General features: G+C 37.2%; 1 protein-coding gene across 1 annotated transcript in view; it reads left to right on the top strand.

The window, feature by feature from the left end:
* The window catches only part of WDR7 (WD repeat domain 7), a 356,864-nt gene that overhangs the window by 64,620 nt on the left and 277,893 nt on the right, over nt 1-14,351 (top strand). The window contains exon 13 of the mRNA XM_012804318.2: nt 7,321-7,516. Coding sequence (XP_012659772.1) covers nt 7,321-7,516 — 196 coding nt within the window. The remainder of the gene's footprint in view (nt 1-7,320; nt 7,517-14,351) is intronic.

Here is a 14,351-nt window from a genome sequence, read left to right as displayed (position 1 = left end):
ACAGGCGCCCGCCACAACACCTGGCTATTTTTTGGTTGCAGCCATCATTGTTGTTTGGCGGGTCCGGGCTGGGGATTCGAACCGGCCACCTTAGGTGTACATGGCTGGCGCCTTAGCTGATTGAGCTATAGGCGCCGAGCCTATTTGCTGTTTTAAAGAAAGATAGAGTTCTAATTTCCCCACGATTTCTTACCCTTTGTATACAGTGAATAGAACGTTAAAACTCGTTCCTAGCATTCTTATTGTTCATATAGAATACAAATAATCAATTAGTTGGTTAATCAGTGTTTCGGTTGGACCATATGATCTTATTTTGTGAAATAGCTGTTAAAGAAACAACCCTCGACTTTTTTTCTTACACTTTTTAAAAGAAGGATGAATTTCTGAAATGATTCTTAAATCTAGTTTTTCTTGTAAAAGTATAGAAATGAAATTAACATTTAATTTCATAGTTTTTTTTTCCCCCCCTTTAGGTAGACTATTTAAAAGTGATGAATGATGCATCTGAACTGCACGTTTATGTTCCACAGAAGGAGTTCTGGGAAATACAAGATATAATGATTAAGAGAATAGTGGGATTGATTTATGAGCCAAAGAAGCTGGTCATTTATAGCTTGTCTAATGATGGGCATATTTAAAAGGAAAGACAATAGACAATAGAGTGTTCAAATATTTAGAGACTGTTTAGACAAAGGGAAAAATTGTTTGGGGCAAGTAAGAGAATCCTCCTGAAATGATATGAAGAAAAAGGAGGATTCACTTCAGAAAACAAATCTGCAAAAGTAGAAAATAAAAAATGCATATTATTTACTCTGGGAAATGTTGGAAAGTGGAATTGTCTCCCCAAGGAGCTGATAGATGGGATAAACTCGCTGTGTCTAATTTCTGTAATTCATGGCAGATGCTTGGGAACAGGTTCCATAAGAGGTTTCTGGGAATGGTTTAAAGTGAAGTCTTGTAAAATGCGTGAGGTCAGACTGGATGACCTAGGTGGTATATTCCGACTCTATCAGATTCTGTGATAGCTTGTGGCGTTCTGCTGCTCAGCACTAATGCACTGGGAGGATGGTTTACTGGCAAAGTCGGCGAGTCTTTATTTGGTTTAGGGTTAGAATTCTTTGAAAAATAATAATTGACCTAGGAGTATACTTGTTGTTGTCCAGTATCTTCCTCCCTTTCCTTGCCCCAGTTCTCTTAATTTTTTCATCAACTAACAATAGAGTTATTACTTGGTTGAATATTCTGTTGCTTACTTTTAACTTTTTTAATTGACATTTGATGTCCTTGGTGCATATTGCTTTTAAGCTATAATTAGTATGCTGTTTGGAACATGAATTTGAATAATTTTCACCTGTAAAATACTAGCCATGTTGATGGAATGCTCCATTCGTGCCGCAGAAGTTTTGTTCCCCAACAGTAAAAACTTTTAAATGGAATTTATGTTTATAGTCTTTGAGCCAGTTGATGGCCGTGGTTACTGAAGTCGAATATGCAAGACAGTCAGGTGGGATATGGGAAGAAAATATGAGCACTTTTATTTATTTATTTAAGAAATCGAGCATTATGGAACTTTACTAAGAGGAGGACCCTGGTGGTCTTGCTGGTTTCACAGTCAGTTGGGCACGTGTACCTGAGGCAAGAGTGGGCATGCCTCAAGCAGGGTGCCAGGGCTGCCTTTGCCCTCCTTGCTTCCAGTTAAAATATGTTTGTTTTCGGAAATTATATTGTGTAGTTCTAAACGTAGCCATCACAACATGGATGGAGAAAATATAGATGGAAGATATCTCTAATGAAAAATATTTGTTCACCAGCCATATGATGAGTTTCAATGATCATTCTTTTAGGAGGGCAGCCAAAAAATTCATAAATATGTAAAATAGGTGTTCACATACACTGTTGTTAACAATGAAACCTTCCTGGGCGGTGCCTGTGGCCCAGTGAGTAGGGGCCAGCCCCATACACTGAAGGTGGCGGGTTCAAACCCAACTCCAGCCAAACCGTAACAAAAAAAAAAAAAATAGCTGGGTGTTGTGGCAGGAGGATGAGCCAAGAGAATCACCTAAGCCCAAGATCTGGAGGTTGCTGTGAGCTGTGATGCCATGGTACTCTACCAAGGGAGACAAAGTGAGACTCTGTCTCTAAAACAAACAAACAGAAACAATGAAACCTTCCTGAGCATCTGTACTGTGAGTTAAGGTCCTGACTGATCTGACAGGGAGGTATAAACATCAGTTAGACATTAGGAAAATGTTTCATGTTATCTTAAATTTACTTATTTAAACTTTGTGTTATCCTTTTAACATATATGTATTTGTGCGTGTTTTATAATGTATATGATATATGGCACATAAGTGCATATATCCAATTCATAAATATATTGAGATCACATTCCAATTTTTTTTTAATGAATGGATGTATGATCAAAAAAGTTTAAGCATAGATGCTTTGAAATGAGTTTAGTTCAAGATATGAGGTTTACATTTTTTCCCTTAAGGTTTACGTTTTTTAATTGTTGTACTAAATGATTTTAATTATACAATTTCAGTTATTTATACATTGTCTTGTTATAATGCCCTTGGTGTTAAATCATGTTTAGGTAACTTTTTCAGGTCTAAATGGAAAAACATGAAATAGAATAGAATTAATCAAATTATAGAATAAGTCATTGTAGGTGAGGTGGGCATTCAGTAACCCAGATCTCTAGAATTTAATAATAAAGGAATTGTGCTAATTCAACTTATTTGGAAGAAGCTAAAAAGGAAGAAATAGTAGTTATAAAATATTCTTTTGGAAACACCTTTAATAACTTTGAGGACAGATAAGAAGAAACCAAGTTAATTGTGTTTAGCAAATCTTTTAAGTGCTTTCATTTAATGGATAGCTGAGAATTATTTATCATTACTCTGTTCATTGTTTGAATTGAAATTAATACCAAAGTGGTGCTTGAATGGTCTTTTTTCCTTTTACATTTTAAATAGGCTAGACATTTGCTTTGTTTATACCATTAATTTGTTTTCACACAGGCTGCAAAGGTAACCAGCAACTCAGAATTAATTAGTAGAATCAAAATTAATGAGGTTTTACGGTATTGGGCCATTTTCACTTCAGGCCAGTTTTCTGTATATGAGTTGGACGAGCATTTTTTTTGAAGGAAGAAAAATTAGATTTATTTTAATCTATATTTAAAGCGCAGAGAACCATCTTTTCTTGTGAGTTAAGTACCTCTAATAACCATGCTTTCTTGGGCTTAGTAATATTGATTTTTTTTTTTGTTTTGTGTTCATTCTTGATTATTTTGGCTATTTCCAGTCTATTTCTTAGTACAGTAAAACGAAAGTTAACTCTTCAGATACTTACTATCATTTACAGGGATGTCGTATAATTTTTGTTTTGAACCAAACATGGTGTTGTGCCTGGGGCATACCATTTGCCAGTTTTCATTAGTTTTACACTAATGAAAGATGTGTAGAAATGTGAGAAAGGAATAGAGCTGTTTTTCTAAAAACACATTTGGGTAAATAGATGTGTTAACAAGAGAATGCATCACATGGAACTGAAAACCCAGATTTTGGGAGTTAAAAGCCTTTTTTTTGACCTTCAGAAAATTATATCTCATAATCTACTTTTTAAAGCAGATGCTGTACTATTCTTTAATACCTGTTTTATATGTCCTTTATTTTTGATACATAAGAGTAATAACATTTTTAGAGCTTTTAAGTGTTCTAATGAAGATAAATTGCATTTCCTTGAATTTTTTTTTTTTAAGTCTACACCCCTTTATTTTCCCCACGGTATTTCCATTTAACTGCTTTTAAGAGGAGAGATTTTTGTTTTTTGTTTTTTTTTTGCAGTTTGGCCAGGGCTGGGCTTGAACCTGCCACCTGTTATATGGGCCCGGCACCCTACTCCTTGAGCCACAGGCACCACCAATTTCCTCGAATTTTTGAAATTATCTGCTTGCATATCTATGGGGAGGGTGAAAGTTCAGACAGTGAAACTTCTCCTGAGGGGCTGATAAAGCCCAAGATCAAGTTCTTTATAGGGAGGGCAAGCTTTTATTTAAAATTAAATCATAGCTGTGTACATTAATGCAGTCATGGGGTACAATGTGCTGGTTTTATATACAATTTGAATTATTTTCATCAAACTGGTTAACATAGCCTTCGCCGCATTTTCTTAGTTATTAGGTCAAGCTTCTTTTGTTTTGTTTTGTTTGCTTATGGTCTCTAGTTCTCTTTCTGCTAAATTATAAACTCCAGTGAGGAGATATTTGACAGAAAGATTGTGCGTAGCTCAGTGCTTGTCAGTAGCTTTGTTTCACCTCCATCCAATATTGAGATCTCTGATCAATCATGATTTTGGGAGCACCTAACAAGGAAGAGAATATTGGCAAAACAAACTTCATATTGACTTATATTTCATTTTCTTTGTTTTTTGAAAAGAATAACGACAGTAGGTGTGAACACTAATGAATTGACTTTGGACTTAGGGACTAGCGTGAAGGCCAGTTAGGTATGTGGGACTAATTAAGCTTTAGCTCTTCTTAAGAAGATGCTGGAGGCTCGGTACCTGTGGCTCAACCGGCTAAGGCGCCAGTCACATACACCTAAGGTGGCAGGTTCAAATCTAGCCTGGGCCTGCCAAACAACAATGACGGCTGCAACCAAAAAATAGCCAGGTGTTGTGGAGGGCTCCTGTGGTCTCAGCTACTTGGGAGGCGGAGGCAGGAGACTTGCTTGAGCCCAGGAGTTGGAGGTTGCTGTGAGCTGTGATGCCACGGCACTCTACCCAGGGGGACAGCTGGAGGGTCTGTCTCAAAAAAAAAAAGAAGATGCTGGAGAGCTCATGAGTTGAAGTAGCAGACTCAGGAGTTAGCCATGGATGTGTGGATACTGTGGCTGACCCGTGCCTGAAGAAAGTACATGCATGACTAGATTGACAGGAGTGCTGTTTACAGATCCTTCTTAGCTATTTATACCCACAGGGAAAGATCACTATTTCTCTGATGAGAGAAGGAAGTAAAATGACCACGTTTTGATAGGTTGATATTGCAAAATAGAAAATTATAGTTACGGTGCTATATTCATGTAGCCACCGTCCCGTTTATTCTTAAAATGAATATTGTATATGTTTGACAAAGTCAATACTCATGATAATCTGTAGAAAGGCAAAGCATCCGTTTATTAAACTGTCTATTGTTTTAAGTGGGAAATGTATTTCTGATGCAACTGATAAATACCTTATGTATTGGAAAGAATTGAAAAGAAAGACCTTGGGGGGGTGTGTGTGAGAGATATATATATATATAAATATATATATACATATATATGTATATATACATATATATATATTTACCTAGTTTTATTCTAACATGCCTAAATTTAATTTTTTTTATAGTTTGCTACTTCGTTTTCATTCATTCATTAGTTATAAAACGAATTTTTCTGTCCCAGAAATCAACTGCCCCTGAGTTCTTTTAATATGTCTTTTTAAATAAAGAAATTTACTTTCCGTACGTTTCAATTGAATGCTTAACCAACAAAATGGGATAGGTAAGCTTAACAAATGCCTTAGAAAATTCTATATCATGTTTTAATAAAGGTTTCTCACACCGATTTTCTGAACTTGGTTTTCTTAACCTGTAAACTTAGTGAACACCTTCTATGCCGATGATAGAGTTTAAAAGATTATAATACAGGAAATACAAATAAAGCCGACCAAGAATACAAGAATGAAACTCTTGATTTAAGAACAAGTAGTCCGATCTTGCTGTTATTTTTTTTGTTTGTTTGTTTGTTAATGTGCTGGTTCATTCCAAAACTGATTTTGGGTTGTTTGCAAAACATCGTCCTCCAGTAAAAATGAAGGTAAATCAGAGTGAAGAGAAAACAGGTGAGACCACTTAGAGCACTTAGAGGCCACATTCACATACACATGTTCAAGCTTCTGCACTGTTCCAAACAGAAAATTCAGTCCTGAGTCTCTTAGCAGCCAAAACATGAAAGGAACCAGTTAGAGCAGATTTCTCGAAGTGTATCCCTCTTAAACTAGGTCTAATAAGATTACCACAGTCAAACAAATTTAGAGATGAATGATGTTGGATGCCCTGGTAGAGATAATTATGATCGTAGCATTCTAAATGCTCTTGGCAGTTCTGTGGTTAAAAACAGCACACACTTAGCACCTGTGTTTCTCCTGCAGTTAGCCACCACCCTCTTCCCCCATTTTTTCACCTCATACCTGTCAACATTTCTCAATTGCGGAATCAGCATGGTACTGATCTTTAGTTGAAAATGGCCTGTTTGCTTCGGAGAAGCCCAGATGGGTGAGGTTTGACAGGTTTTCACCTTGGACGTCATGTAAAGGAAAGTGTCCATGTAGTGCGATGAGCCCCATCCTCGATAAATAGCCATGGTATTTTTTGCAGATGGCCATTTTCATAGGGTTTCCCAGAAAGCATAACCAAGTAAGTCATTAAAAAGTTAAGTGTGAAATTGCTCCCACATTGTCTTACAAAAATTTAAAGACTTTAATTTTTAACCTTCTAGATGGTGGATTCAGGTCTGTGTTGCTAGTGAAAATCTTTATTGTATTTGATTATTTATATTCCATCTCGTTCTAAAAGGGAATTCAAGGGCAAAATCTTGAGATGAGCAGAAAATACACAGCAGACTATTTAATTGGCTATTGTTTTGTTAGCAGAGGTGATGCACCTGCTGACATTACAGACAGAAGCTGTGAAGGAAACAGGGAAGTATGAATTCATCTAAAGGCAAATGCAACTAACTATCTGTGGCGCCTCAGAAAGGACTGTGGCAGAGGGCTAGCAAGGGTATTGTTTTCTGAGCAAAGGAGCAGAGAAGAGTGCCGATCTCAGTGACAGAGTCACAGACAGAAGGAAGCTCTGCAGAAAGCAGCCCCAGCTCCAGACAAAGGAAAGTTCACAGTGTGGAAAGAGAACACCTAATAACAGATCAATTTTTCTCCAGCTTGGCCTGCTCAGAGTCAGCAGGCATTTTAGTAAGGTCATCTTCAAATCGGAACGGTAGATTTTTTCAAGGCATCTTTTATGATCTTTAATCTAGGATCAGTTTAGTATTTTTAGAAGCATTTCGATGATTTCACTGGTTATGTGAAATACAAAGCAACACGTTTTTCAACCCTGCGGTAACAGCGTGGTTGGTTTTTAGTGGTAGCGAATGTATAATTAATTGTGGTTTTTTAAGTTATTGGGGACAGAATCTTTTGGTTTAAGTTATTGGGACAGAATCCATTTTATTCCCAGTTTAAATATAATTTAGGTTTGTTTTTCTTTTTCAGGCAAGAGTGCAGCACTGTATCTGCTCGGTAGCCAGTGACCACTCCGTAGGACTTCTAAGTTTGCGGGAGAAAAAGTGCATCATGTTGGCATCTCGCCACCTCTTCCCTATTCACGTGATCAAATGGAGGCCCTCCGATGACTACCTGGTAGTGGGGTGTTCAGACGGCTCTGTGTACGTCTGGCAAATGGATACCGGTAAGGACAAGTGTGAAGAGATACAGTAGAAAATTAAATGGGGATAGCTTACTTTTTAGGAATTCAAAGTCTTTTATGTGAGACAAAAAGCCCTGGAATGTAAAAAGGTTGCTACTTTTATTTCTAATTACTACTCTTTCCAAACACGGTATTCTTAATTGGGGTACTGTGCCAGATACATGTGTTTGTAGAATGGTTCCCCGACCTTTAAACTCACACAATGGAAGACGATATATAGATGAGGACAGCTATGCAGACGACAGTGTGGACGTGATTTCTGTATAATTCATGAGGCAAATTGTGAGCAAGAGGAAGAAAACATTTTGTTTCAGATTCAGAAACAGTGGAAGACATCCAACTCTCTTTGATCAGCAGAAAAGCAATGCTGGGCAGTTAATTGTAGGAGGTACTGAAGTGACGGTTTCAAAGTTCTAGAGAGAACATTTAAATTTCACATTTCAGAATTTTTGTGCATTGAGGGTGCAATGCAGACCAAGTAATGCTTAGGTTAAAAGCCCAGGCTGTGATACTTTATAACACAGACTGCCCTGGCTTAGGCTTTGGGGAGACACATTGTGTCCTACCTTTGCAATTTTCAGTAATCATCTGTCAGTCTGTCAGTGACTAAAGCTTTTCTTTAGGTTAACTAGTTGTACTATATAATATTTGTATTCAATTTTTTTTTTCATTTCTTCATCTTTGTTTCAAATTGTCTTTTTTGAAGTCAGACCATACACACATTTCTGGTTGCACGATTGTGCAATGGGTAATTCTCGTAAACCTTTTTGAAATAAGTAGCCATAATTTCCAGTAATGTTTTATTTATTGTCCTCATTTAAACTGGCCGTACATAGGCAATCTTGACAAGAAGCGGTATTGTTGAAGTCCGTCAAACTTCTTTGCTTTTGCACTTAACCGTTCTTTCTCTTATCTGGTTGTAAAAGAGATTCATACTCTGTCAAATCTTAAAAGCACAAAGCATTAGAAGAGAAGGATGAACCCAGATCCCATTGCTCACTGGCAGATGTTAACATTTTTTGGCATGTTTCTTTCTAGTCTGTTTCTGAGCGTTTTCAAAAACAGAATTGCCGTCATGCTACATAATACAATTTTGTATCTTCCTTCTGTGTTCTTTTAGGTTATATTTATCTGCTGAAAAGCAGTCTAGTGTTTGCTTGTTTGGTCCCCCTCATAAAGTAAATGTACAGAGTTTGTCTTCAGCTTTGGAGTCTCACTGGCTGGAATTGAGGATCGAACACCTACAATAACTGTGCCTGTCCCAAGTCACTGGATTTTTGTTCCTTAACTTCCCCATTTGGCAAATGAGGATGATTGTATTTCTTATCTTACAGTGTTGCTGAGAGAATAAACTGAGATAGTGTTTCCCTGACATGTGGTAACCAGAATTTAAGTGTGTGTCCATGTATGAATATGTGTGCGTACATGCGAGTGTGGACATTTCCTATTGTCATTAAAGAAACATGCTACTTGTTATGTTGTTGAACTTGGGAATATGATTTCACCAATTTTTATAAATAATTTCTTTGGGAATTAGTATTAAGGAAACTTTTAGCAATAATGACGTCTGTAAAACATTGTTAAAATACTATGACTTTAAATATTGATGGTTCATGTATCTTAAATATAGAAAAGTATAGTAAACTTGTCTCAGACTTGTTTAAATATGATAGAGTATCATTTTCCTAATTTTTTGATACTTAACTATATGATATTTGAATATTTCAGATACTTAAATGTATTTGTAAAGCATATATGGAAAGAAATATGAAATTATTCACAACTGAGGCCTTACTGAAAGACAAAGTTACTTTTCTAAAAATTTTCTAGAGGAAAATGGCAAATAGGCCGTAACTCCAGGGGCATTGAAAGGTGTTATTCTTGTAATCACTTCAGTGTAATTAAGCTCCATGTAGATTAAGCAGAACATGTAATATTGAATTATACAAATTACCTTCTAAGGATTTTAGTCAACAGTCAGTTAATATGACATTTTGAAGTCAAGATAAATACTGTGGAGAAACTGAATATATTGTGGATTTCAGCCATAATAGGAGGTGTACATTTTTTTTTTTTCTCCTTGCTGTTCAGGCTGTAGCTAGTGATATGAAGGTCTCCGGGGAGTGAGTAAGGTACATCCTGAAGGTACTGACATTATTTATTTATTAAATTTATTTATTTATTAAATAAATAAAAAATGAAGCCAGATAAATCAGATTCGGCCAGGGTTTGATGTATGAAATGTATTTAAACTCTGAGGAGATACTGATCCCACTTCTTTGTGTTTGGGGAATGTATTTGTACAAATGAAGCCGGATCACTCTAACCCTGCTCTTCATATCCTGCCATTTCCTGTTTGCTGTTTTATGTTTTACCGATGTTTCCAGCTGAAATGTACACTGAAAATGTCTTTCCTTTATACATTGGTGCAGCATTTTCTTTCAGTCCCCCCCCTTCTTCAAATGGTTAGTTTGTGTTTTCATGGTATATTTCCTAATGAAATGAAGTTGAAGCCAGGAATATGCGATTTAATTACAAAGCTAGAGGCCTGGAGTCGTTTGCTCTTTTATTTTGACATCCTTATTGTATGCAATAGCAATTTAATATGGTGTAGAGGCCATGAAAGTTATTCTTTCACAAATCTAGATAGTTAGAAAACCAGTCAAACTCTAGTAACAAGGTTTGGCCAGATGAACTTCTTCTTTTCTTTTTTTTTTTTCTTTCTAGTCAGCGAAAGGGTAACTTTATTGAGGCCCCGGGGCCATGGGGCTTGGATAGGAGGCTGCCGGGTGGAGAAAGGAGGGGCCTTATTTGACCTTCTTCTTGGGGTGCAGATAGCTGGTGTGGCCACACTTCTTGCAGCCGTTGCCTGCAGGGGGCGCAGGCGAGCTTAACATTTGCAGCAGATCTTATCACAGTTGTACTTCTGGGCAAGCTGGCGGAGTGGGGAAGGCTCAGTGATGCCGCCGCTCAGACAAGCACCAGTTCTGAGAGTGCGGCCATCCCCCGAGCTGTTTGCCTACCGATGAACTTCTTGACTCCTCCTTAGGAACTTATTTAGCGGGCGGCCACTGACCCCAGGGCGGCTGCTTCTGCACAGAGCTGCTGGTGGGCTGCAGGGATCGGCTGCCTCATTCTCATTTGAGATTCCCAGGAAGTGTGCGCTGTCATTCCCACAGGCCTTTGACAAGGTCAGAATCCTGTCTGTTTGGGAAAAAGGCAGGCTTAGAGTAATGACTGATGTTACAAAACGTTCTTCTAATCTAACCGTTACCGAGCACACACACCGTTCTTCCCCTTTGCTGTGTAACAGAAGTGATTCCCACATCCTGTTTCTATTCCTGCCACACTGTAGATGTAATTGTTAGGTGTTCTTGGGCAAGTGCGGACACCGTTAATGCTTGACAGATGTTATACTGATAGGAAGTCTTTCCAGTTTACTTTGTTCTGTTACCTTTTTAATTTATTTTCTGCCCTCCAAGTTTTCTAATATTTCTGTTTTTTATTTACTTCATGTAGAATGGATGAGTCATCTTTTTGAACTTAAATATGTAATACAGCGTACCGGAGAATTCTGAATTAACGTGTATTTAGATGTCTGTTGAAAAACATGCATAAACCATGGGTAACCAAAAATGTGTTGGGGCTCAGATTTTCATACAAGTGAAGTCTGAGTGGCTATGTTACTAAGTTTTCCTTAAAGAAAAACTTAATGTTTTTAAGGTTAAAATTAATATTTTTAGTTTTAAAAAACATTTTTATGCTTTTTTCCAGATGTATTTAAATCGATGGTTTGGCTTGTTAGTAAAATTTACTAAAATTGCTAAAGAGAATCAGGAGGTAGTGCTGTAGTTCAGTATTTTGTTAGTAGTGGAAGGGTTTTGTAGCACGTATTTTCTTTTCTTTTTTTTGAGACAAGAGTCTCACTATGTCACCCTTGGTAGAGTGACATGGCATCACAGCTCCCAGCAACTTCAAACCCTTGGGCTTAAGTGATTCTCTTGCCTGAGCCTCCCAAGTAGCTGGGACTACAGGTGCCCTCCACAACGCCGGGCTATTTTTGTTGTTGTTGTTGTAGTTGTCATTGTTGTTCAGCAGGCCCAGGCTGGGTTTGAACCCGCCAGCCCTGGTGTATGTGGCTGGCACCTTTACCGCTGAGCTATGGGAGCCGAGCCACCAAGTATTTTCTTCACATATACTACTCTTTGCTGGCAGTATTTGATACAGATGAGATTTGATTTTATATTGCTGTTTCTTAATATATTACCATTATTGCATCACCAACTTTTCTATATCTTCCATTAATACATGTTTCCTTTTCATTCTATTACAAAACGTGCTATAGGACAGGGGAAGACACAGAATGAATGGGTTAAGAAAGAAAAGGACTTGACTGAAACTGGTAAAACCAAGTGTAATCAGAGAGTTTCGTTTTTCTGTTTCGATAGCTGAGTCTGTGTGAAATGTTACCTACAGACCTATGTAGTTACCATTTCTGTTGCTTCTCACTTTCACAACCCTGCTATGCAGGTAATAGCTAAGTCTTTCCCGTTGGGTCTCCCTACCTCATTTTTCCCCTTTTCAGTGTACCATTCTCATTCACAGCTAGTATCCCCATACCGAGGCTTTTGTTAGTGAGTACTCTGCTACTCTTTCTACTTTCTAATCCATCCTGTACCCTGCTGGGTAATCAATCTTAGGAAACAAACCAACTACAGCATTTGGTTCATGTTACTGTTCTAATGAATAAACCACTAACAGTTTTAGTTCATGAAATCTTCAAGACAAGGTCTTTACCATGTACTATTTTTTTCTTTAATTCACTTTAATTCCCTGGAGCATGTAGCTGGTGCCCTAAGCACTGAGCTGCAGACACTGAGCCCTTACCTCATACTATTCTTCTTTTTTTTTAAGAGACAGAGTCTCACTCTGTTGCCCTGGTCTAGAGTGCCACAGCTCATCAGGCTGCCTCACAGCAACCTCAGACTCCTGGGTTCAAGTGATCCTCCGCCTCAGCCTCCCAAATAGCTGGGACTTCAGGTGCCTGTCACCACACCTGGCTATTTTTTTCAATTTTTCATAGAGATGGGGTCCTGTTCTTGCTCTTTTTCAGGCTAATCTTGAACTCCTAAGCTCAAGCATTCCTCCTGTCTCGGCCTCCCAAGAGTGCTAGGATTATTGCGCTCAGACTAGTGCAGACTGGTTGCTTTTATACAGACTAGTTGCTCATCCATTACCACTTCTTGTTACTCCTATCATCCATATTGTTCTGGTGGTTGCCACTCATCTGGAACATATTACTTTTCTGTTTGTTGTTGTTTAAAGAGTCTATTATATTTTAAGGAAATTTGGATAATAATGGACTTTTACATATTGAAGTGTTTAGTTACCATTTCCTTTACTCTTCATTGTTCTGTGTAAATGCAGACTTGCTGGAATCATTTTCCTTTTGGCTGAAATTTATCTCGAAGTGTAGAGCTGTAGTAGAGTGTAGGTGATGAATTCTTTCACCTTTTGCATATCCAAAAAAACTCTTTATTTCATTTTTATTTTTAAAAGGTATTTTCTCTAGGTATAGAATTCTAGATCAATAGTGATTTTATTCTCTTTTCTTTCAGTTTTCCACTGTCTTCTCACTTGCATTATTTCTAGTTAGAAATCTGCTGTCATCTTTATCTTTTTTTTTACTATAAGATGTCTCTTTTCTCTGGCTGCTTTTATAATTTTTTCTTTATTACTGGTTTGGAGCAGTTTGATTGTACTTTCCTTCATATTTCTTGTGCTGGAGGTTTGTTACAATTCTTGGATCTGTGTATGTATAGTTTTCATCAAATTTGGAAAACTATGGCCATTAATTTATTCAAATATATTTTTTGTCCTCTATTCTCCATTCCATTTATTTTTTAGAGACTCAATCATATGTCTTTGAGGCCACTTAGAGTTGTTCTGTAGCTCACTGGTCTTGTCATTTTGAAAAATCATTTTTCTCTGTTTCATTTTATATAATTTTTGTTGCTATGTCTTCAAGTTTACTGATCATCTACACTTTCTATTGTTTTTATCATCTAGTATATTTTTAATCTTAAATATCATAATCTTCATTTCTAAAACTTTGATTTTGGTATTTAAATATCTTTTATGTCTCTATGTAAACCTTTTGCATATTTGGAAATACAATTATAATAACTTTAAATGCCCTTGTCTTCAAATTTTAGTATCTGTGTTGGTTTTTATTGTTTTTATTTTATTTATTTATTTTTTTTACCACATTATAGATCATTTCTTTCTACCCTCCCTTCCTCCCATCCTCCCTTCCTCCCTCCTTTCTGTTTCCTCTTTCCTTCCTGCCCTCATTCCTTCCCTCCTCTCTCCCTCCCTCCTTTTCTTCTTTCTTTCCCTGGTAATTTTTGATTAGATACCAGATGTCAATTTTATTTTGTGGCTATTAGGTATTTTTGTATTCTCTTGAATCTTTTTGAGCTTTGTTATGGGACAAAGTTAAATTACTTGGAAACAGATTCTTTTTGGTCTTATCTTTAAGATTTGTTAGGCACACTGGAACAGTATGAATTCTGGAGCTAATTATTACCTACTGCTAAAGCAAGTCCTTCTTGAGTACTCTACCCAAAGCCTCATGAATTATGTGGTCTACAATCTGGCTGGGGAGATCAAGTACATTCAGAGTCTCTGTGCGCAGTGGGTACTATACCTTCTAGTTCTGTCAAGGGATTTCTTTCCTGAGCTCTGGGAGTTTCTTTACAATCATACACTAATCAATACTCTGCCAAATATGTAAGGAGGACCTCCTGTGGCTCTC

The sequence above is a fragment of the Otolemur garnettii genome, unplaced genomic scaffold (genome assembly GCF_000181295.1).
Source record: "Otolemur garnettii isolate 467f Iridium unplaced genomic scaffold, OtoGar3 scaffold00027, whole genome shotgun sequence".
Taxonomy (NCBI): Eukaryota; Metazoa; Chordata; class Mammalia; order Primates; family Galagidae; genus Otolemur; species Otolemur garnettii.
This window is presented reverse-complemented; position numbering and strand designations above follow the sequence as displayed.